Genomic DNA, 22,623 nt, shown 5'->3' with positions numbered 1-22,623 from the left:
AGACAGTCTGACAGTTCTTTGAAAATCGCTTGCTGTTAAGTGTACTGGCTGAGTATTAATCTGTTTTGAGGGTTTTTTTGTTATCACATCACCTTTTATTTTTTCCTATTTTAACCAACCGACACGCTTTAAAGTAATGTGATAAATGACACACAGGTTCAGTAATGAGATAACTCGCATGCATGGAGAAATAAATAGCAGTTAAGATTGAACGTTTCTGTGAATTTCGTTTTCCCTTTCATTCTAATTGTCACTCTCACAACAGTCCTTTATCTGTATTTTTACTCTCTCTCTCCATTCGCTCTTTTATTTTTTCTCAAGGGAACCTCACAGGAAACAAATTAAAGGAAAATGGCCAGCAACAGTGATAACTCAGTAACTGATTTGGAGATGAGCGCCGTGGCAAGATTGATTTTGAGCAGAGGATGTATTTACGGGGATGAACAAAAAAAATGAACTTGGGGCATTAATGTGCACCTTGTGAGCACAATAATTTATATTTTGATGATAACCTTCACAATAGCAGGCAAATGGTGAGAGATTGGATTTTAAAAAAACAAATAAAAACATTAAGTAAAGATGTAATTGTAAGCTCCACTGAAGCTCCTTCAAAGTTAATACAAACTGGTAAACGTGCAGCGCATGCAGGGTAACAGGGTTCACGCAGCAGATATGCGTGTGCATAATGCTTTAATAAGCACTGCAGCAGGACGCTGTGTTATCCTCGGCATCAAACATCAATCAGTGTCCTCGTCCCTCTCACTTCACCTCCTACATCAACCCCCAACACTGGAACCTGAGTAGATAGCAGTGAAAACATGGTCCATTCAGCAATTATTCACAGAGTCCTGGACTAATGGCGCTCTGAATGCACAGACACAGCAAATGTAGGGAGTTGGTGGACCAGCAATAATAGCCCCATTCAGAGCATGTGTGTGTGTGTGTGTGTGTGTGTACTTGTATGTGTTACCTCTTGAAGACATTTTCTGGCATAAACACTGACCTTGTCAAGACCAGTAGTTCATATGGAGACCCAAATGTGGTCCAAATGAGGCAAAACCTCAATTTCTGAGTAACTGTCTAAGTTTATGGCTAAGCTTTGGTCTGTGGTTAAGGTTAAGGTTAGGGTAAGACATGAACCGGCTGTGGGTTAGGTTAGGCTGTCCAAATAAACACATCTGCATCGTGTCCTTAAAAGAATAGCTGTGCAAACCTTCATGTGAGTTGAATGGACTTGGGTATCATCTATAACTGATTCACAACCAAGCGCAAACATGTCAAATTATGAATCCAAAACACAAGTGCAGAGACCAACATCCCTCTCTCCATCTGCCTCTCTCTCTTTCTCTCTCTCTCTCTCTCTCTCTCTCTGCCCGAGCCCGGCTCCATATCAGGGCAGATAAAAACATAACCTGTCACATTCCATCCCATTAAACCAGCTACAAACCATGTGGTTGGAGCAGAGGGAGAGAGAGAGAGAGAGAGAAAGAGAGGGAGAGCGGTGCATCTGGGTTCACTCAGGACTGATGAATAATTCACAATCTTTATGCAAATGTCATTTTAATGCTAAAAATACTGACAGACATGCAAAGAGAGACATACTGTATAAAGTGCTACGCTCACTACAGGTTTCCACCACACAGCAAATGCATTTGCATTAAAAATGATACGCCGAACATATCCATATACTGCACATCCTGCACATAACTATAACACGTGTAATTATCCCGCACAATACCTAATGCATTTGCACTGAGCCACCAAATGTGTGCATTAGTTTCTGGCTTTTTTTTGGAGTGTGTGTGTGTGTGTGAGTCCATCAGCTGCCATTTGATGTCAGGCAGAGCGCAGTAATGACAGTGCACTCACTTGCACAGTCATTAGCCCTGATTAGTGCTGGGAATTAACACAAATTAAGTGAAGTTAAGTACATGCATTAGAGGAGCCTGTTTGGGGGAGAGCGTTTGCACTTTTGGCCGCTTATAGAGCGGCATGTTTCCCTCGCATGTTCAGCAAACGCGACAGCAGCGCGGAGCGCGTATTTGCGGCCTACACGCGTGTCGCTCTTCAGCTGATAAAATGCGACCTGCAAGTACAGGGCAGGTGGTAAATTTATTGACTGAGTAGCAGCATCTTTAAGGAGAAGCTAATGGAGCTCCAAGGACACCTAGTGGTCACATTAATACTCACTAAAACTGAGTTTGGTGGAAGGAAAATGATTTGCTTTTTCTTTTACATTTTAACCCCAGAATGAAAACTTATTTCAAGGCCAGAAAGGCCTTTTTTTATCAAAAAAGAACATCATAAATATCAAGTGAAGTGTTACAGCACGCAAAAAATTTGGCCCATTACTGTCAAAATTGCAGCGAGCTCTGTGAAAAGAGGCTTACACAGTGAAACCGAGCGTCTCTGAAATCCATTTGGACCTCATTTAAGATTACATCTTTATCTGGGTGACGGCAGATTATTGTCCACTGAGAGGTGTGCTAAACCTGGATTATCCCACTTGTTGGGGATGACCCGATGGACGCAGCATGCCAGCCTCACACGCTCTTACATCTGTGGGTGTTTTTTTTTTTTACTGGTTTGGGTCCAAGGAGAGGATAGTGGTAAAAATGATGCCAAAACCTCTCATCCTCAGATTACCGTGGTTAATGATGCACTTACGTGGATAGAAAATAGAAACCAAATGCATTTGAAAGCGATTTGTAGAAGTCTAATTTCCTCCCGGCCAAAAGCGGCTTTACTTTCAACTAACAGCATGGGACATTTATTAACAGGTTGTTGAAGTGTAAAGAAAATGACTTTCTGCCACGCTCAAAGGCAGAAAATAAAGCATCTGAAATACTATGTGTCCAGATGTTTTCCTCACTGACAATGCTGTACAGAGTAACGGTATGCAGATGCTCACAGATGTTTTAAAACACCATAATAATGATAATGCGACACGAGTCATGGCTAAGTGGGAGAACGACGTTACTCCTCGTCTCCTCTGGCTGCTACACGGGTGGAGGTTTACCACCGTTTGGTAATCTGGAAAAACACAAATACAGTTAAACACATCACTCGCATTTTTAAGTAAAGTAATAATAATAATAATAATAATAATGTGTGTAAAATGAATAAATAACCTGCTGTCTTGCTCCGGGCTGTGATATGTGACAGGAAGGTTGTTGTTCCCCGTTCTTCTAATGTATCTGAAGTTAATATCAGTCTGGCCACTTCGCGCAGGGTTACTCTGCTTGTGCTTCTTGTCTGTTACATTGGAAAATAGTGTGTCCGACATGTATTTGGAGTTTTAGCATCATGTGGAAATTGTATGTGTTTTGCACTCACGCTTGTATGTGTAATGAGGCGGGGTCTCTTCCGCGTTACCCGACAGGACGTCGTGCCCATGCATGTAGCTCTGCAGTCCACTTATGTTCATTCCTCTGAGAGGGGCGGTTCTGGGCATGGCGGGAAACAGTCCGGGCAGGTTTATTTCAGTGGGAGGGAGAGAGCCGCCGGAGCACTGGCAACACAGCTGTCGGAGAAATATTAAACATCTCAGAACATCTGAGAACGCACAGTGAAAGATATTTAACCCAGAGGTGTCAAACTGATGCGGCCCATAACTTAATAATCAAGGTATAATAAAAACTTTTATCGCTCATTGGCCCTCTGGTCAAGTTTGACTCCCCTGCTTTAAGCCTTTTTTTTGTAGTTCTCTGCTCAAATACTGAACACCGCTCGAATATTTGAATACTTTGGGTGTCACAGTAAAGGGAACACTTGTGTTAAGATGTGTAAATATCAGTACTTGTGTTACTGGTGAAGAGTAAATGAAGAAAAAAAAACATCTCTTGTGTTGAACACTCTCCTCGTATAAACCACAGGTAGGGGATTGTTGATTGGTCCACGTATATAAGCATCTTCCAGGGGGGAAAGCAATTACTCCTCATCAATAACAATGTTCAAATTCAAACGCAGACATAGACCGACGGTGGCAACTGAGATGACCGTCTTTAGAATCCATTAAGAGGGGTCTCTGTGTGTGTTTTTAATGAGAAAAAAAACCCCTTGATCTCTGGCTCTGTCATTTCCCCATCTGCGATTAACAAGCAGAGGGGGTCATGTTGACCTGGCTAATAGGGGGTAAATCCACTGGTGCGTTATCGGCCGGGCACATTTCATCTAATCAGCAGGATGATGCCAGCGGGCTTAGGCTGCTTTTAATTCGGAGCCGCACAAGAATTACTGCCTGGGTCTCTCATACATGAACATCAGGTCAGTCAGACTGAAAATGTGTGTGATCCAGGCTTTTCTCTCTTTTTTTTCTCTGTGGCGACGGCTGCTGCTGTTGTTATGAGCGTTTACAATACAGCGGCAAGGTACTTTTGTTCCTTTTGTAATTCAGTCATAATTGAAATGCAGGCACTTCCTGCAAAATGATAACAACTTTGCTACAAGTGACACCTTTTGATAAGTCAGGAAAACACAATTGTGCTTTATGTAAGTGTGTTATCCTTAAGAGAGGTTATATCTCTTAAAAACCCTGAGTAGATGACAATAGGAAACCACAGATATTGTATTTAGTGTGTATATACAGTTGTGTTCAAAATAATAGCAGTCACTGTTTTTGTTAGATTTTCAACTTCTACACTGCAAGTAAGTTTCTAGAGGGTTTGGTAAAGGTATAGACAACCAACAGACCCAACAGGCATGACGTGCATGCTGCATTTACTGAAAGGGGCGTGTTAAAAAAAAATAGCAGTGCCGAGTTCAAGACACTGTTCAAAAGAAGAGCGTTCTTTTATTAAGAAATAAATTAGTGCAGAAAATGATAGGCTGTTCAGCAAAAAAAAATTCTTTTTTGAACATTATATTTCTTGACTTTGTGTAAAATATTATCAAATTCAATTCCAATGTTCTTCCTTTGAAATAGAATGCATTTGTGTTCATTAAAATACAATTTATTTGAAGAATTTTGAGGTTTCCTCACCTTTTTAAACACACTGCTATTATTATGAACATAACTGTATGTGGTGGTGGCACCAGGTCTGTGGAACCGTTGTTATTTACTACATCCATGTGTCATGATTCCACCTGTGACTCAAGGTCACATCTTTTTTGTTTGCTCCCACATTGCAGAGAGGCAAGATAGGGCTCTTCATTCCCACACAATACTTAAGCTTGGGTCACTCCTCCACTCACTGGCAGATTATCCATGTTTGTAGAAACTTGTCAGTTTTTATAATCTTTGTAAGTAATATTTCAACGAGAACCTTTTGACTAGACAATCCATTCCATTACCGCGTTATTCTCCACATGAGGGTTGCGGCTGACATAGGGTGAAAGGCGGGGTTCACCCTGGACAGGTCGCCAGTCCATCACAGGGCCACATAGAGACAAACCACCATCCACTCTCACAGCTACGGCCAATTTAGAGTGTCCAATTGACCTAATCCCAAAATCTACATGTTTTTGGACAGTGGGAGGAAATCACCCCTGAAAGTCATCTTTAACAAATGGACATACAGCATGTGGGTGAATGGGTGAACATATATACACTTCTTACTGATGGATCAGCGCTGACGAGTTCAGCCCTCGTCCTTTCCTCCAGAGTGATCGTCACTCCATCCAGCACCTGCAGCTGGGACAGATGAAGCACTACTCCTAATCTGTGGAGAGAACTGCGGGCCACCTGAGAGCACAAACATTAAGAGTCACAAATTACACTCATCTCACATGGCAGACAACACTTTTAACGCCGCAGCCCGGATGAAGCCGGCTCGTGACATCCACTTTAAATATCAACGCGTGTTCTTACGTCGTTATCGTGTTCCCGGGCAAGCTATGCGACGCAGCTGACAGTTAGCAGATAGTTCCTTACCCATCTGACCAGAGTACAAATCCAGATCGGTCCAGTGACAGAACTGTATGTTCCTGCAGGACGCTGCGACTGCTGCTATGATTAAGTTACGAGTTGAGTGCGTGCCAATTTAATGTCCACTGGAAAAGGAATTTTGGCTGGGAAATATGGATGAAGTAATAACAATCTCATGTAGTCAACAACAGCGGGACGCATTGTCTCCAGAGTTGCTGTTGGCATGTAATCTCGACCCCGAAATGCAGGATTAAATCCTCCCTTTGGGAAGAGAAGCGGGGGATGGGGCCGGACCAGTAAAGAGGCTACCACAGCTGAGCATGACCCAGCTCCAGATGGGTGATGATGCCCTGCCATTTGGTCACTGGATTTGACAGCCAATCATGTAATTGCTTCATTTTGACCGGCTGAACTCCCCTGGGTTAACGTTCTGAGTTTTTGCGAGTGAGATACTGACACTGTGAGTTCATTTCTTTGAGTTTGAGCGTTCACGACTGTGGATTGTGTGTTAAGTAAGCTTGTGTAACCAATGGACAACCACAAATCACAATAATATTGTTAACAGTATGTCTACAGTGTTTTAATACATAGTCAACAGTAACATTACTTACAGGATTGCCCAGAACTGAAAGCTCCATCAGAGAAGGAAGAACCTCGAGTTTTTCAAGTTCAGCGATGTCCTACGAAGAAAAGAAGAATATAGTTTGTTTTTGTGTAATTAAATAAAATTTGTAATTTTTTTTGGAAGTGATGTACTTCACTATGTTTTAAATAAGAATAAATCACACACTGGAAACTTTGGCAGGGAATGATGAGGAATTGAGGAATTGGCGCTAAATAAGGTCCCAGAGTCAGTGACATTTGTGACCTTTGACCCATGTTGACCGACACATTGTGTGTTTACATATTTTATTTTGACCACACTTTCATTTGTAAAAGTTTGCCTTTAAATAAAAACAATTCATGTGAGATTTGTGTCCCCTTGTCCTTTTTACATGACACAAGAAAGAACCCAAACCTTGTTAAAGTAAGTTTTTACTCGTATGTAAGTAAAGTGTTATCAAAATAGTGGTACTTTCACTTGAGTAGAATATTTCAGTACTCTTTCCACCTCTGCTACTGCCTCATTTAACTTTTCTTTCCTACTGTTCGCGGACTAATGTGCAGTGGAAACACACGCATCCGGGTTGAACCTTTCATAATTTCGGTGTAGGCAGGATTGAAGCAGCTGATGGGAGAGATTACGCATGTTAATCTCATGAGAGAGTGTGGCCACACAACATGGCGTGGGACTGTTTTCCCCTCTCATTCCCGGGGGTTTGTTGTGCTTGGATTTGGCTGAAATTTAAGCCCCCCCGACTGTGACGACTGCTGTGCCGCGATGATTGCTGTATTCCATGTATTTCTTAATTGAATGCATGAAAACATTAAGGAGGTAAAGGGAAGAGGGCACTGGCAACAAATCACTCACTCTGGGTGAGATGGAGATGCAGACTGAGAAGCTGATTACACGTTTGTGCTGATTGTCCCCTTCTTTCTTCATACACATGTCCCTGACCTTCAATCAAACTTGATTCTCCTTAATGCTACCCCTTGTGTGGCATAGTGGGTGGTAATGACTTATGATTACTATACTTCATGTCTTACTTTGCAAATGCAGGGAAAAGTAATACTGCTGCATGTTGAATAAAATACATTCTTAAACATTCACACATTTTACATAAGAACCAATCAGCAAAACTTTGAATCAAAAACGACACAAAGGCCGACTGTAACCTTGGTGGTCACCTCAGAAAATCACCGTGTTGAGAGTCATTCAGGCAGTTTAATTGAAAGTCTCAAATACAGTTGGATCAAAAATGAATACACACATCCAGCATGTTAGGAAGGAGAATACCTGCAGCTTGTTCATGCCAAGAAACAGCTTGCGGAGCTCAGTCAGAGAATTGAGGTGGTTGAGCTCCCGGATGCGATTCTCCGCTAAGTGCAGTTCTAACAGGTCATTCTGGGCCACGAAAGAGTTCTCAGACAGAGTTTTGATCCGGTTCCTGTCTAACACGAGCTCTCTGAGCTGGTGAAGCCCCTCCAATCCTTCCACCTGGCTGATCTCATTACCTAGCAGAGTGCAAAGCGTATGAAATCACAGAAAAAGACAGTATTTCACATATACCACAGTGAATTCAAGAGAGAATATTTAAAAAAACAGGGGCAGAATATTGAAGGCTAGATAAACATTTGCCTGGCATTTATGTTTGTTCTGGTGTCAAAAAGCACTGAAATTACACAGGCGGCTTCAATGGGTTTAAAACGGTAAAATAAAGAAAGGACAAGTAAGGTCGGCTGGTTGGGACAAATCACACTAACAAAGCGCACCAAATCAAAACCCATCAAACGCTGAAGAAAAGAAAGTCAGTTTCTCTTTTCTTCCAGGCTCATCACCCATCTGGCCTTAGGTCCATGGGAGACTTTGCTCCCAGTGTTTGCCTTTTCACAGGTTCTATACCCTTGCGTTTGCAAAAGGGCTTTGTGTGGCCAGGATTTGTACGTCAACCATACATACCTTGAAGGAAGAGCGCTTTAAGATTGGTGAGCCTGCTGAGCTGCAGATTGGCCATATTGGAGATGCTATTGTGACTCAAATGCAGCACCTCCAGGCTGCCCATCAGCGGCTCCAGGCCGACGGTGGGCCCAGTTTCCCTTAAACACAGCCACAGAAAGGCAGTTTGTCATCGCTCTGCGGTTAAATGAACATCTCTTTCTCCCTCCCGCTGCCTCATTTAACCAGTCAGACCTCACAGGTGCAGACCACATAAAGGCAATCACAGGCAGGCCAAACAAAAGCATGTCTGTCACAGCGCTGCCTATTCACCGGCTCCGGCACAAGGACAACGTGTCATCATCGTAAAATATCATCAAATATGATAAAAAGTCAACAAAAAAAATAATAAATCAAACCAATATATAAATATTGATTTTGTTTTTAGCATAATGTTTAAAAATTAAAGTATTTTAAATTAAATGACAACATCATGACTGTCTTAAACCATCTAAAAGTCAGTGTTATTAGTATTATAATTTATTAATATTTTACAGACAATCTATCAAGATAGTCGATCTATTTGGCAGGTCAGTACTGCCCCCTAATGGTTACAGTCATCCTATTCATTTGAAGTGAACACTTGATGACAACAGTCTAGTTCAGGGGTCTGCAACCTGCGGCTCTGGAGCCACATGTGGCTCTTCAGCTGCTCTGCAGTGGCTCCCTGTAGCCTCAAAAGAAAAGTCATTTTATTGTTTCCATTCATCCAATTTCTGTCTCCCACCTCTTAGTGAGAGATCAAGGTGAGAAATGTACACGTTTTAATATTTGGGCTACTAAAAATATGCGTCACATCCTATGTTTACATCAAAAACGTCAATAGTTTTTCTTTTTGTACTTCTTAAATTTCATAAATGACACAAGTTATTTATATATATAACATATTACCTGATGTCATCCTTTTTTCATGGCTCCTGAATGAGCAAAAATGGCTCTTCTGATTCTAGAGGTTGCAGACCCTTGGTGTACAAGTCTCAAAGTAAAAACACACAAATGACTGACAAGTGGTCAAGTGTTACCTGTTGCCTTTGGATGGGCACTGCTGACCATAACCACTGGAGGAAACCTTGCTGTAGAGCATCTGTCTGTTTGTCAGATGAGCTTGAGTTCTTTGCCGGGGCAGAATGGACTCGACGTGGTTGTAGTTCAGACACAGAGCCTGCACAGGTGACAACACGGGGAAAAAAAATCCATCCAGACTGTTTATTGTCTTTATATTTTGGGTAAAATGAGTTAATAACATGTGTGATATGCAGGTCTGTGCAGTTAGATTTGGTAGCATCTCGTCAGTGTGTGGATGATTGTTCATCATTTGGCTTTTCCTGTGAATTCTGTTTGTAAACTGAGGGGATTACTAACTACTGGAATTATGGGTTAGACTGGATTGGTAATGTGACGATTGGGTAGAGTTGTTAATCTGAGTTGTGAAAATATTCTGGGATCTAGTGTTGGCTTCAATTTGGAGTGGTTAGTATAACTATCGACTAATTTTCTTTGTTTATACCCTACATATGTTAAATATTAAAAGGTTGATTAAATGCAATTTAATTCTTTCTTCTATCTTCAGAGATAGATCCTAAAGATACTTGTTTAGATCATTTAATAAACAGATTCATGACAGAAATGCATTTAAAGCAGGGGGACAAAAATATTGTACCTTGATGTTGGGCAGATAAATGAGGCCTGAGAACGAGGTGAGTTTGTTGTGATCCAAGTTGACGCTGCGCAGGTTTCTGAACAGGTCTGCCGGAGACAGATCCACGCTCCTGTGTGGGGGGGAAAAAAAAGAACAATTCACAGTGTTTCAGCACTGAAAAATCACTAAATCATGTTCATGTCTGGATGCATGTCTTGTCTCTTATTCTTCTCAGAAGAAGAATCAGAAATACTTTATTGATGCCCAGGGGGGGAAATTGTTTATATCACAACAATGACATAACAAAGGTGTAAATAGTATAAAAAAATACCTTTAAAATAGCATAGAAATGAAATATACAGCAGAACAACATACAGCAGAATATAACATTATACAGCAGTTGAAATAGTGAATAAAAACATCTGTTTATTGCACTGTGTCTCGAGTTTGTGACATGACACTGGGTTACCTGATGGAGCAGGACTGCAGGGTGAGGTAGGTGATGTCGGTATAATCCGAGTGACCCAGCTTCTCTGCAACCATGTCAGAGGTCAGTCTTCCTCCAAACATATCCTTTGCACTTTCACACTCAGTTATTTCCTTTAAAAAAAACAACAAAAAAAAACAGCACAGGTAATTATTTCACCGTCAACCCTTCAGTATCCGAGTGAATCTGTCGTTATTGGCACATACGACTGCGATCCCGTCCAGTGCTTTCAGCGAGGGCAGGTGGAAGACCACGTAGATCCGGTAATTCTCTAATTTCTCCACTAAAGGGTTTCCATAAAGATCCAGAATGATGAGGTTTGTTACACTCTAAAAAAAAAAAAAAAAAAGAAGAAAAAGATGTTGCATATGGACCAAGGTTATTATCGTTCACGAAAAACATTTCAGTTATTTAAAGGTTTTCTTGCCTTAAGATAGAAGACGTCTCGAGATGTAGAAATCTGGTTGTTGCCAATGTAGAGTTCGAGGAGGGAGCGAACCCTCTGGACGCCGCGCAGGGAACTGATACAGTTGTTCTCCACAGACAGGAAGGACAGGTTCGGCAGATGATCGAGGACTGAAGCGGCGTCCAGACTGGAGAGTTGATTCCCGTCCACGCTCAGTTTATTTAGGTTGTGCAGTTTTGACAGGCCTGAAGACACAGGGACAGAGAAAAGACGGGGAATTCAAAGCAGCCACGCTTTCTTGTTTGGTTTAGTTTAGCTCCGGTCGGACAGTGTGACTGACCGCTGAGTGTGCTGATGCTGTTGTTGTCCAGAGAAAGCTCCTCCAGCTTCACACAGCTCTCCAGTCCTTCCACTTTGCATATGTCGTTGTCATTGAAGGAAGCCCAGCGCAGGTTCACCAGCTTATTCAGGTGAATGAGCCTGGAGATCCTCTGACCGTCGAGGTTCAGGGCTGTGATCTGGTCAAAAGTGATCTTTTTTTCAATCATTAAATAAATCTTACATACAACTGCAATAATCCAAACGGGAAGTGACAAGGCTGTGGACCAGGATGGCAGTGGTGGAAGGAGGCTGAACGGGGAAAATCATTGATACGGGATGTGAAAGAGAGAGTGCCGTCGACTCTTTACCCGGGTGGACGACGAAGCTCACCTTTGCAGTCCAGTCTGGCTCCAGCTCTCGGCGGAGTCCCCAGGGAGCTGGATCGAGGAGATGCAGGAGCTGAGCTGTCGACAGCAGGCGGAGACTTCGAGGGCGACTGTCGCTGGTGCGCGAGTGAGCCAGGAGAGATGCCTACAGTATTGAAACCCAGCACAAACTAACTTCACAAACTGAAGGTAACCAGAGCTGAAACAATTAAGTGATTAAATGATAATCGATTAATCGGTTTGAAGCTTTTTTCATGATTAAAATAAGATTTCTGAGTGTTTACGCTTCTTAAATGTGAATATTTCCTTAATTTCTTTGCTCTGGAGTACAAAGAAATCATTAAAAGTGAATCATTTTGGTTTGTGGACAAAACAAGACATTTGAGAACGTCACCATTTCCAGGTTCAACGAACACCGGTCAACATTTTTGGAACGATGAATCATCGTTCCAAATCATCGACAGATTAATCTATTATAAAAACAGTCGTCAGTTGCAGCTCTAAAGGTAACCACAAGTTTCTGTCGAACGGACAGATACAGGAAGTCTTTCCTGCCACATGTCATATCTCTGTTCACAGTTACACTCCTCATCTTTACGTTTTGTACATACAATTTCATATACCTTAATATTGTGTGTCTTGCTGCTGCTACACTCTAATTTCCCAGTTTGGGATTAATAAAGTCCATCTATTCCATTCTATTCTATATCAAATATGTAAATAAAATATATGTATATATATATAGATATATATATATATGTATATAACCTGGTAAATTTTGGAGCCTGCAGCCATGCTAGCTGCATCAGCAGCCTCCTCCTCTGTTACCATCACTTGATCCAGGTGTGTGAGTGTTGTTAAACATCCCAGAATGGTCGTTCTGACTGCAGTCGGCTGAAAGGGCAGAAACAGCCTTACAGAGCATTGCAGCGCATTACAGAATTGACTACGTTTGAATTAAAACTAATGTTTCAATGTAGATTTTAACGTCATTTTGATGACAGCACGCACTCTGTTCCAGGGGTTGTATCTGGTGTCGAGCTTCAGAAGTGTCGGCGCGTGTTTCCTCAGCACCGCTGCGTCCTCTCTGGCTTTGGTCAACTTGTTCCAGCGCACATCCAGCTGTTTGAGTTGTCCCAGCCCCCTCAGGCCCTCCAGGGTCACCAGGTGGTTGAAGCTCGCGTCCAAAAACTCAAGGTTGGGCTGTGATTTTGGCACGAGAGAAAAGCGATGAAGGGTCTGCTTCAAGTACGGTCCCTCTACCTCTACATTGTTAGAGCACACCTCGGTATCGTCACTCCTACCATGTGAGAAATGTCATCGAGGCGCGTGAACTCGTTGAAGCTGATGGTGAGATGGCGCAGAGACGTCAAGCAGGAAATCTCCGTTATCTTGTTCAGACTGTTCCCATGAAGGTTCAGTACCTGCACAGTTGCAACATTAAGGTTTTATTCTTTGTTTTTTTTATGAAATAACTTAGATTAAACGTGTGAATCTCCAGAATACTCACAGTGATCTGACTCAGAACGTTGGCTCTGGCAACAGTGAGCAGAATTTTGTCGTCCAAGCTCAACAACTTGGGCTGTGCCTTCAGCACTGGTCCCATGCCGAGGACTTCTTTGTCCAGGACGACGTTGTTACAGGTTTCATCTTGTCCATGCAACGCAGTTTGCTTTTGGTTCTATGATAACAGCAATCAAAAGTACATTTATTAGCAGTGTTGTAATGAAACGAAGCCTCAAAATGTCCGTCTGGACTTTTTTTTTTGCTTATTTTAACCATAAAAGGGCCAGAAATGGCCTATGAGTCAGTGCTTTTGCCCATTTTTCCAGAATAACTTCCAATGTCTGGCAGTTATTTACAGTTTACTGCATGTTAAAATAGGAATGAACACATTTATTTAGAAAAAAAGACACCGTAGTTGTACATGAACCCCAGACTTTGTGTGTTAAATTTGAACAGCATAAAGCATATTTAAAATAAAATTTGTTTCAGTCTGAATGTCCAAAAACAGGCCAAAAAATGGAAACTATGGACAAGCATTTTTTTTCCGACTCTGTATCTGGTGACAAAGGTGCAGATTCGCCGGTTTTCTGCAACAGCGCGAGTGAAATGACCTTAATAACCAAATGTTGGCTTTCTCTACTACCAAATAAAACCAGAAGAAGAAGACTTGGTATTATGGTATTTCTAGTCTTGATGAGCTGCTTTACACTATAGTTTTGTGCTTCACCCATTCACATGCTGCAACATGGGGTTAAGTGTCTTGCTCAAGGACACATATAGACTAGCAGAGCCAGGAATTGAACAAACAACCTTCCAGATGAAAGACAACTTGCCCTACCACTGAGCCACCACGGCAAAATCCTAACTCCTTACTTTTTTAATACTTTAACTTCTAAAACTTAAGTTCATTTTATATCAAAGTACAGTAAATGTCAATACTAAGACTTTTACTGAAGTCAGTCAGTCATCATCTACCGCTTTATCCTCAACCAGAGGGTCGCGGGGGGTGCTGTGCCAATCTCAGCTACATCGGGCGATAGGCGGGGTACACCCTGGACAGTTCGCCAGTCCATCGCAGGGCCACACACACAGATAGAGACAAACAACCATTCACTCTCACACTCACTCCTATGGTCAATTTGGAGTGTCCAATTTACCTATCCCCACATTGCATGTTTTTGGACTGTGGGAGGAAGCCGGAGTACCCGGAGAGAACCCACGCACACACGGGGAGAACATGCAAACTCCATGCAGAAAGGCCCTTGTTCCAACCGGGGCTCGAACCCGGGTCTTCTCGCTGCAAGGCGAGAGTGCTAACCACTACACCACCATGTGGCCCCACTTTTACTGAAGTAATATTATAAAAAGTGACTTCTACCAAAGTCATTTTCTGGTAAGATACTTGTACTTTTACTCAAGTATCAGAGTGTTGAGGCTATTGTTCATTAGTACAACATGTATCTTCAAATTAATAATAAACACATGTTTTAATGAAAAGTAAGTAGTATTTCTCTCTTAGATTTAATTTTGGTAGTTTTTGCTCCCACTCGGCCTGACATTAAGTTTCAGTCAAATACATCAAATAATCTGAGAAGACACAAGTACAACTCAACAATAATGTATGTATATCAGTTGATTACCTCTGTAACGTAGTGAAAATACACAACATACTCGGGCAAGACGAGTTCACGGTCAAACACAAACCACTGTCTCCGCCTGTGGCTGCACTCGGGACCAGGATTAGAGGAGTGAGGTCTCTCTGAATAAAAGACAAACAACGTTCAGCGACTGACTGAAACAGGAATCCTTTTCTTGGTGATATCCCACATACCGTCACTCGTTGCAGTTCTGTTCTTGGCGTCCACATTGCGATACACCGAGCTGACTGTTGGGTGGCTTCTTCTGTCGACTGGACCTCCCTCTCGTATCGGCATGCTGTGTCCCACAAACACTTTGGAAATAATAATCTGAGCTACAGGTAAAAAAAACATTTCAGCTTTTAAGGAAAAAGACAAAGGAGTCTTTTAAGGCGAGATGAGGGGAAAAGTGACCCACCGTGTCTGAAAGGGACTGAATCCACACCGTGCTTCGAGTGATGTTGGCGTGTCTGGTGAAGAGTGTGATCAATTCTGGGCTGTTCAGTCACACTGAGGCTGTTCGATAAAGGTATGGCACCCTCCTTTCCCAGGGCCTAATTCAAAGTCAACATGGTTAAAATTCATTTACAGTAGGAGAGTCCATAACTGATGATCTGTGGGACAAAGCAGAGGTGGAAAGAGAACTTTTTGGACGGATCCTTTGAAATAACAACTACAGCACAATACACACCTCGTAATGCTCTGCTGTTTTGAAGCCTTCCTCCAGAATAGACAACATTTGTCTATTCTTCTCACCGTTTCTCTCAGGGTGGGCGATGTAGAACAAGTGCTCCAGCCGACGTCTGTAATTCCTGCTTCAGGTGAGCGGGATACGAGGTCAAGATCAACGTAACGGTGAGGCCACGACAGTTAAAACACCTTGTTTACTTACTGTAGGTTTACTGTGTCATTGCCGTTGAGTAGGCTGTGAAGTCTGTCCTCAAAGCGAAGCCTCAGTGCGCTGTTTAAGACGCGGATGACTCGGTCGATCTTAATTCCAGTGACGCCATGAGCCCTGTAGTCTGACGGAGCGAAGCGGGAGACCAGGAGGTCGCAACAGGAATTAAACCTGTTGGCCACAAAGCAGGTAAATGTCTGGGTTTAATAAAAGTGTGTTTTTAATAATAAATGACACAATGGCTACAGGTGCATCTAATAATAGAAAATAAGTAGAAAATTCCTCTAAGAAATTTTGATCGTACCTGCTTCAGTGGACTAACATTTGGGTGGATTGAACTTTTAAATCCTGATTGTTGCTGGTCGCACAAGCCCCTCCCCCTCCCTGATCCCTCCCCCTTCCAAACACCTGTTTCTTACAGTCAAAAACAGGTGAAAAACAGAGAAAGCAACATGTTTTAAAGTTGTCATATTTCCAGAATGGTTGATGATACGGATTCAATTTTTTTTTTCAATTGGTTTGTGAGCGTCAGGAGGCTTTCAGGAGCTTGCACATTTAAATTTGTGAGAAACGAATGTGAATTGACAGAGAGATTACAGTTTTAAAATCACCCTCGTCTTCATTTTTTTTAAAGCTCCACAGCTGAGTTTTTACATGGGAGTCAATGAGAGGTTTGACCAGAACTCTCTGCACTTTTAGGTGATTTCAAGAAAAAAACGCAAGTCATATAAAAATGAAACAACACACAGGGTTAAAAAATGTCTGTGTAGGTTGGAAACTGTGGGCAGGAGAAGAGTTTGTTTAGAGATTTTTGTGAATATTTTCATGGACCTCAGCTAGCGGCGCAATACACACTCATTATAAAATCTAAAAAAAAGAACAAAACTTAAACTGTGATTGTTTAAAAACAGTAATATGTATCAATACTTTGATTTATGTGAGAAAAGTCTGAAGTCTTGCGACCCGTTTAAAGTTTCAACTATGTCTCTACAGTCCAAAGAGAACTGGGTTTTTTTAGACCGTTTTCCATTCATGTGTATGTGGAAATGCTTAGAAAAGTCATAGCACAACATCCCAATCAAACAAAAAGCACGTTCTGATATCGGATGTGTGGGGGTTTTCTCAAAACTAGGAAAAAGAAGAAGAAAAAGAAACGTGGAAGAAGAACGTGCTAAGCAGGCACTCTTATTACCAAGCGTCTGTGGAGGTGCCCTCCTCCAAACGAATATTCCCAACACTTTCCAGCTCCATCAGAAGAAACTGGACTGTATCGTCCATCATGTTTGTGGCGTGGGCAACCTCTTCTTCATAACAGGCTTCAATCCTACAATGCAAAGAAGGAATATGATTTTATTATACTCAACACAACTATAGGGCGACTTCTCCAGGTTTACAAACTAACTCATGCAGCCGTCTGGTCCATACTGTCAGTCTCTCCCTCAGCGCTTCCATCTTGAGGAGTATATTGGGCTCCATGGCAGGATCACAGCCGACGTCGGTGTCGGATGCAGCTTTCACGGCGTGCCTCGTTCCTCCGGGTTCATCCACCATCCTGCAGCTGGACTTCTTTCCTCCCGCCAGCATCTTGGAGCGCTCACGTTCGAGCTGGAGACGAGGGGAAGTGTTAACAACTGTGCTGATATGCGCACAAAATGCTTTTAATAAATGACGACGTACATTTTTGAGGGCATGACTGAGCGTTCTGATACTTTCTTCAGGTAACTGGAGCAGCGCTTTCTTCCTCTCCGTCAGACTGAAGCGAGTCTCCGCCAGGTGCCTCCGAGCAGTACGCACACGCATGTTGTAGTACATCATTTTCTTCATCACTGTGGACTGAGGCAATAAAAAAAATACAATTCTGGACGTGCAACAAGTAATAACTGCTGTATGTCTGCTTTAGACCAGGGGTCTGCAACCTGTGGCTCTAGAGGTTTTTCTCAAGGCTTTTATATCAAAGTGAACATCTATTATTTAGAGATCAAGATGATAAATAAAAGTGTTTTAATACTTCGTGTGTCACATCCTTTGTCTAAGTCAAATGCAACATTAAAAAGCCTTGAGTGTGAAATAGGGGAAGCCATTCCTGACACTTAAATGAAGTAAATTTGTCCATCTTTGACACACAAACTACATAAAATCCAAATAATTATTTATTTATTTCTAAGTGGGTTACTTTTAATTTCACTGATTTGCCAACAAGACTAATAATTCAAGAGGTTGGGTATAATAAGCAGCAATGAGATGTGAACCGTTTTCTTTTTGTAGTTCTTAAATTTCATAATTTACACGTTATTATCTTCATTTTTGAGGGTCAAGTTGGTTTTGCAGGGCCAGATTCATTTGATGTGGGTGGAGAGGGGGACAAAAATGTCTCTTTTCATCCTAAAAGGTTGCAGACCTTGTCATAAATGCTCAGTAAGATTTCTAAAGACAAAATACAATGCAAAAAAAAAGGGATTTGAAGAGAAAAATTAGGAATTTAAGCAAAGAAAAAGACAAATAACATAATGAGTGTTTCATCATAACTACAGTTTAACTGCTGTGGAACCCGATAAATAAACCAAGAGGCTGATTTGAGCTCAGATTTGTCAGTTACCTCAGCCGCCTCCTTTACTTGCAGGCTCGAGACGTCATACGTGTCGAGCCGCTGGAGGCCGGGCACGTGGTACAGGACATGTGTGGCGTAGTTACAAAGGAGACACACGGGGTTCGGCGGCGACGTGGTGTCGTGTAAAGCCAGCGCTCTCAGACGGGGCAAGCAGGTCAACCGGGTCAACTCCTGTTATCAGAAACAAAGAGCACGGGTTAGTAAGAGGGCAAGGTTTCTGTCCACTGCACGCAGAGTGGACATTACATATGATATATAGCATAAATAATATATGCCTTCTCTTTGTAGGTTGCCACATGTGCAATGATTTGGCAACCGATGCTGCACTTACTTTACATGTGCCTCATAAATGATTCAGTAAATGCTGCGTTTTTATTAGGGATGGGATGATACCACTGTGTAACAAATATTGTTGATAAATTGTAAACTTTGTTCTGTGGTCAGGCCCATAGAATATGTCTTAGGTCCCTCTTGTGGCCACATTCCTTCCAACATAAATCAACAGAGGTTTTATATTTAGCTGACGTTCAAACTAGATTTCCATTATTTATACAGAAGTTGACTAAGGCAAAAAAATGGCTATATTGGACTAAAATCAATATTGGTAGATACCAAGGTCATTATACATATAAGTTAACGAAAAATAATGAAATTAAAATAAAAGCTTGAGTTTAAAAAAACCAAAAAAACAATACCCAACTGAAACTGAATTGTGTGTTTATAAAACAAACTAAAACTAACTAGAATTGTAGTGAAAACGTGCTTAGTTTTCGTCTTTGTACATTTATTTCATACATACCTTTTGTGTTCATATGAAGTGTATTTATTCCTTATAATAATGGCATTTTTTGTTGGGTTTTTTTTATGACACAATACGCAGTATGGACCTCTTAAGGTCCACGCCTGGTGGCGGGTGTGAGGGCTTGCGTGCCTCAATGACCTCCGAGAGCTGTGCCAGCGGGTCACCCGTGCTGGACAGGTCAAGGGGTAGAGGCCAGATAAAATGTGGACCGCCTCACCCCTGAGGTAAAATAAAAAAAAAAAAAAAAAAAGGGTTACCGTAGGGCCAACTACCCTACCTAGAAAAAAAGACTAGTTACAGAAGCACCGATGTTAGAATCTGGAGGAATATCATCCGTGGCCTATGCTCCGACTAACTCATTATGACCTTTTTGAATCTTGCACCTGGCAAATACTCCATATCAGAAAAAACTAAAACTAACTAAGGAAAACTAAACTAAATCTAAGCATTTACAAAAAGCTAAAACTAATAAAAAGTAACTCATGACCTTGTATGAGACAAAGATCCACATATGTTCAGTTGATGATGTATATCACTCAGTGTGGAAGGACAAAAAGAAAAACGATGCTGCTCAGTAAACCAGTGAAGGTTCTCGTGCAGTCGGCCTGTTGGAGGAAATTATTGAAAATGTGAACTGACCAAGACCCCAAAATTTCACAAGAAATTGGAAAACGTCCACACCAAGGATTTTAAGAGACATTTTACAAATTTTAAAGGAAAAGAGTACTTTGGAGGTACTTTCTTTTTACCTTGAAGGAGATTATCTTGTTCCCGGACAGATTAAGGTCCTGAAGGCAAACATTAGAATCAAGGCTGTGCCCTAAAGAGAAGAGAGAGAGAAAAACTGGCGAGTGAATAACAACGAAACATTGGCATAGACCGAAAAAAAAAAAAAAAAAAAGAGATGATGCTTTGAACTTACCAATCTTTTCAATCAAGTTGTCAGCGAGGTTCAGTTCTATGAGATTGTGAAGTGTGCTCATGCCCTTCAGAAAACAACACACACACACACACATAACAACAGATCAATAATGAAAACTCATATTTACTGAGTGATACTGTATGAGGAGCTGTGTGTGAATGCATGTTGACACAAGTTAAGGAATCAAACCTGTATGTGACTGATGCAGTTGTTGTTGAGCCACAGGACTTCGAGGCCGATCAGCGACTCCAAGTTGTTGATTTCACAGATTTGATTGTCATACAGGTAGAGTTTCTGGAGCTGCACACAGTTCTCCAGTCCAGATATTCCCTACAATAAAAAGAGAAAAAAATATTTTATTATGTAAGAAGTTGTCTGCACTGCATAGGATACGGATTTCCTTCCATGAAGTGTCATATACACTCTTTTTACTTTCATAAATGATCCATCATCCATCTTCTACTGCTTTTTGGTTGCCGATTAAGGTTTGATTAGACGTGTGCTTGCATGGCTCATTCATTCATTCATTCATTCATTTTCTACCGCTTTATCCTCCACATGAGGGTCGCAGGGAGACTCTGGTGCCAATCCCAGCTGACATAGTTCAAAAGGCGGAGTACACCCTGGACAGGTCCAAGGTTATAATAGTTTTTACTTTTTGTTTTTAAAATAAGTCATTTTAATTATTATTTTTAGGGTGGTTTTGCTAGTTTGTATTAGTTTTTGTTTTTGGTAAATGCTTGGTTTTAGTTTTTTATAACCAGAGTATAGTTAACTGTGGCAGTGAATGACAAGGACAGGTGAATGATGGGGACAGGTGAATGACGAGGACAGGTGAATGATGAGGACAAGTGAATGACAGGGACAGGTGAATGATGAAGACAGGTGAATGACAGGGACAGGTGAATGATGAGGACAGGTGAATGACGGGGACAGGTGGATGACGAGGAAGGGTGAATGACGAGGACAAGTGAATGACGAGGACAGGTGAATGACGGGGACAGGTGAATGACGGGGACAGGTGAATGACAAGGAGAGGTGAATGACGAGGACAGGTGATTGATGAGGACAGGTGAATGATGAGGAGAGGTGAATGACCACGAGAGGTGAATGACGAGGACAGGTGATTGATGAGGACAGGTGAAGGACAGGGACAGGTGAATAATGAGGACAGGTGAATTGGCACTAATTAAGGTCCCTGAGTGAGTGACATTTGTGACCTTTGACCCATTTTAACTGACACATTATGTGATTACATATCTCATTTTATCAGCACTTTAATTTGTAAAGGTTTGCCTTTAATTAAAAACAATTCATGTGAGATTTGTGTCCCCGTTAAAAAGTAACTTTTACTCCGAGTACATTTTAAACAAGCTACTTTTTTTTTTTAACTTAACTTGAGTACATTTGTAGCCCAGTACTTTTGCTTGTACTTAAGTAAAATTGCTTGTTAACACACTCACCGTCAGCTGACACTGGACGACCCACAGCTCACTGAGCAGAGGACAACACTCCAGTCCTTCCATGTGTTTAATGCTCTGGCCGACGATAGTGAGCTGGCAGAGTCTCGGGAAGAAAGAAAGGCCAACCATGCGTGGGAAACCAGAGAAGAAGATCTCCAGGGAGCTGATGTTGCCTCCTTCTTGTGCAAGTTTTTCATAAGACACTCCGTTGACAAGACACTGTGGAGGACAATGTTGGAAAAAGTCTCAGCGGATGAAACAAGGCGTATGTGTAATAGTTTTGACATCATTTGGATACAGTTCCACACTCACGAGTTCAGTGAGCACCTCCTCCTCGCCCTCCTCATGTTGTTGTTGTTCCTCATTGTGTATCATTCTGTGCTGAAACACACTGAACTTGCTGCTATAATCAACAAAGAGGATTTTGAGGAAGTAGGTGGCACCTGTCGCCCAAAAAAAAAAGAATCAAATCAAACAGCTGAGTGTTACTGATAACTAAGGCCAAAACACAAAATGTTGTCACAGAATTATTAAGCTTTTCATTCTTGTACCTAAAGTAAGACACTAAAAGTGTAAACTCACGTTAAAAAGGTTCCATTAAATTCTTCTGCTCATATTCCATGGATCCACCAGTGAACAGAAACAGCGGCGGACTTCTGCTCCGACACAAACTCTTTGTCCCGTTTGAGTTCAGCAATGTTTGGCATCCTGTGTGTTTCCAGGCAGGAGAGTCTGGTTGCTAAGGAGCCATCTTGAAACTTTTTGCGGCCTCGGTGGTGCTTTGAGCTGCCACCAGAGGGCGCCACACTGCTGGATTTCTTTTCTTTCTTTTTTTTTTTTTTTTAAGAACAGGCTAAAATTCTAAAGTAACTTGTGCCGTCATTAAAAACACACACACACACTTGAAATTATAGTTTTAGTCAACCACAATTAAAACAAAAATGGTTTTATTCTTGTATCATGTGTTTTTATTGGTTGGCTGTGTTTAATTACTCTGATGTGTATGATAGTTGCATAATGTCTATATATATACTATATATATATACACATGTATATATACTTGTGTGTGTGTATATATTATATATA

The 22,623-nt window shown here is 41.6% G+C and overlaps 1 protein-coding gene across 1 annotated transcript; it reads right to left on the bottom strand.

Moving 5' to 3' along the window:
• Positions 1-1,541: 1,541 nt before the first annotated feature.
• lrrc9 (leucine rich repeat containing 9) lies at positions 1,542-22,317 on the bottom strand. Its single transcript, XM_058614615.1, has 33 exons — positions 22,120-22,317; positions 21,850-21,980; positions 21,538-21,756; positions 20,264-20,404; positions 20,075-20,138; positions 19,902-19,972; positions 18,339-18,521; positions 17,420-17,575; positions 17,145-17,347; positions 16,935-17,066; positions 15,737-15,913; positions 15,536-15,659; positions 15,263-15,398; positions 15,039-15,179; positions 14,848-14,966; positions 13,212-13,382; positions 13,006-13,125; positions 12,713-12,904; positions 12,470-12,595; positions 11,706-11,846; positions 11,335-11,512; positions 11,016-11,239; positions 10,795-10,917; positions 10,571-10,701; positions 10,123-10,231; positions 9,485-9,624; positions 8,427-8,563; positions 7,764-7,981; positions 6,478-6,546; positions 5,558-5,683; positions 3,337-3,523; positions 3,132-3,255; positions 1,542-3,033 (listed from the first exon to the last, which is right to left on the bottom strand). The coding sequence occupies exons 2-33, from the start codon at positions 21,910-21,912 to the stop codon at positions 3,000-3,002; spliced, it is 4,479 nt and encodes a 1,492-aa protein (XP_058470598.1). The 5' UTR covers positions 21,913-21,980; positions 22,120-22,317; the 3' UTR covers positions 1,542-2,999.
• Positions 22,318-22,623: the final 306 nt, after the last annotated feature.

The sequence above is a fragment of the Solea solea genome, chromosome 18 (genome assembly GCF_958295425.1).
Source record: "Solea solea chromosome 18, fSolSol10.1, whole genome shotgun sequence".
Taxonomy (NCBI): domain Eukaryota; kingdom Metazoa; phylum Chordata; class Actinopteri; order Pleuronectiformes; family Soleidae; genus Solea; species Solea solea.
This window is presented reverse-complemented; position numbering and strand designations above follow the sequence as displayed.

Coding starts and splice junctions, on each gene's coding strand:
- lrrc9 (XM_058614615.1), bottom strand. CDS start 21,912: ATGATACACAATGAGGAACAACAACAACATGAGGAGGGCGAGGAGGAG. Junction 21,757..21,849: donor AGGAGGTGCTCACTGAACTC/GTGAGTGTGGAA, acceptor TGTCCTCCACAG/TGTCTTGTCAACGGAGTGTC. Junction 15,660..15,736: donor AATGACACAGTAAACCTACA/GTAAGTAAACAA, acceptor GCTCACCTGAAG/CAGGAATTACAGACGTCGGC.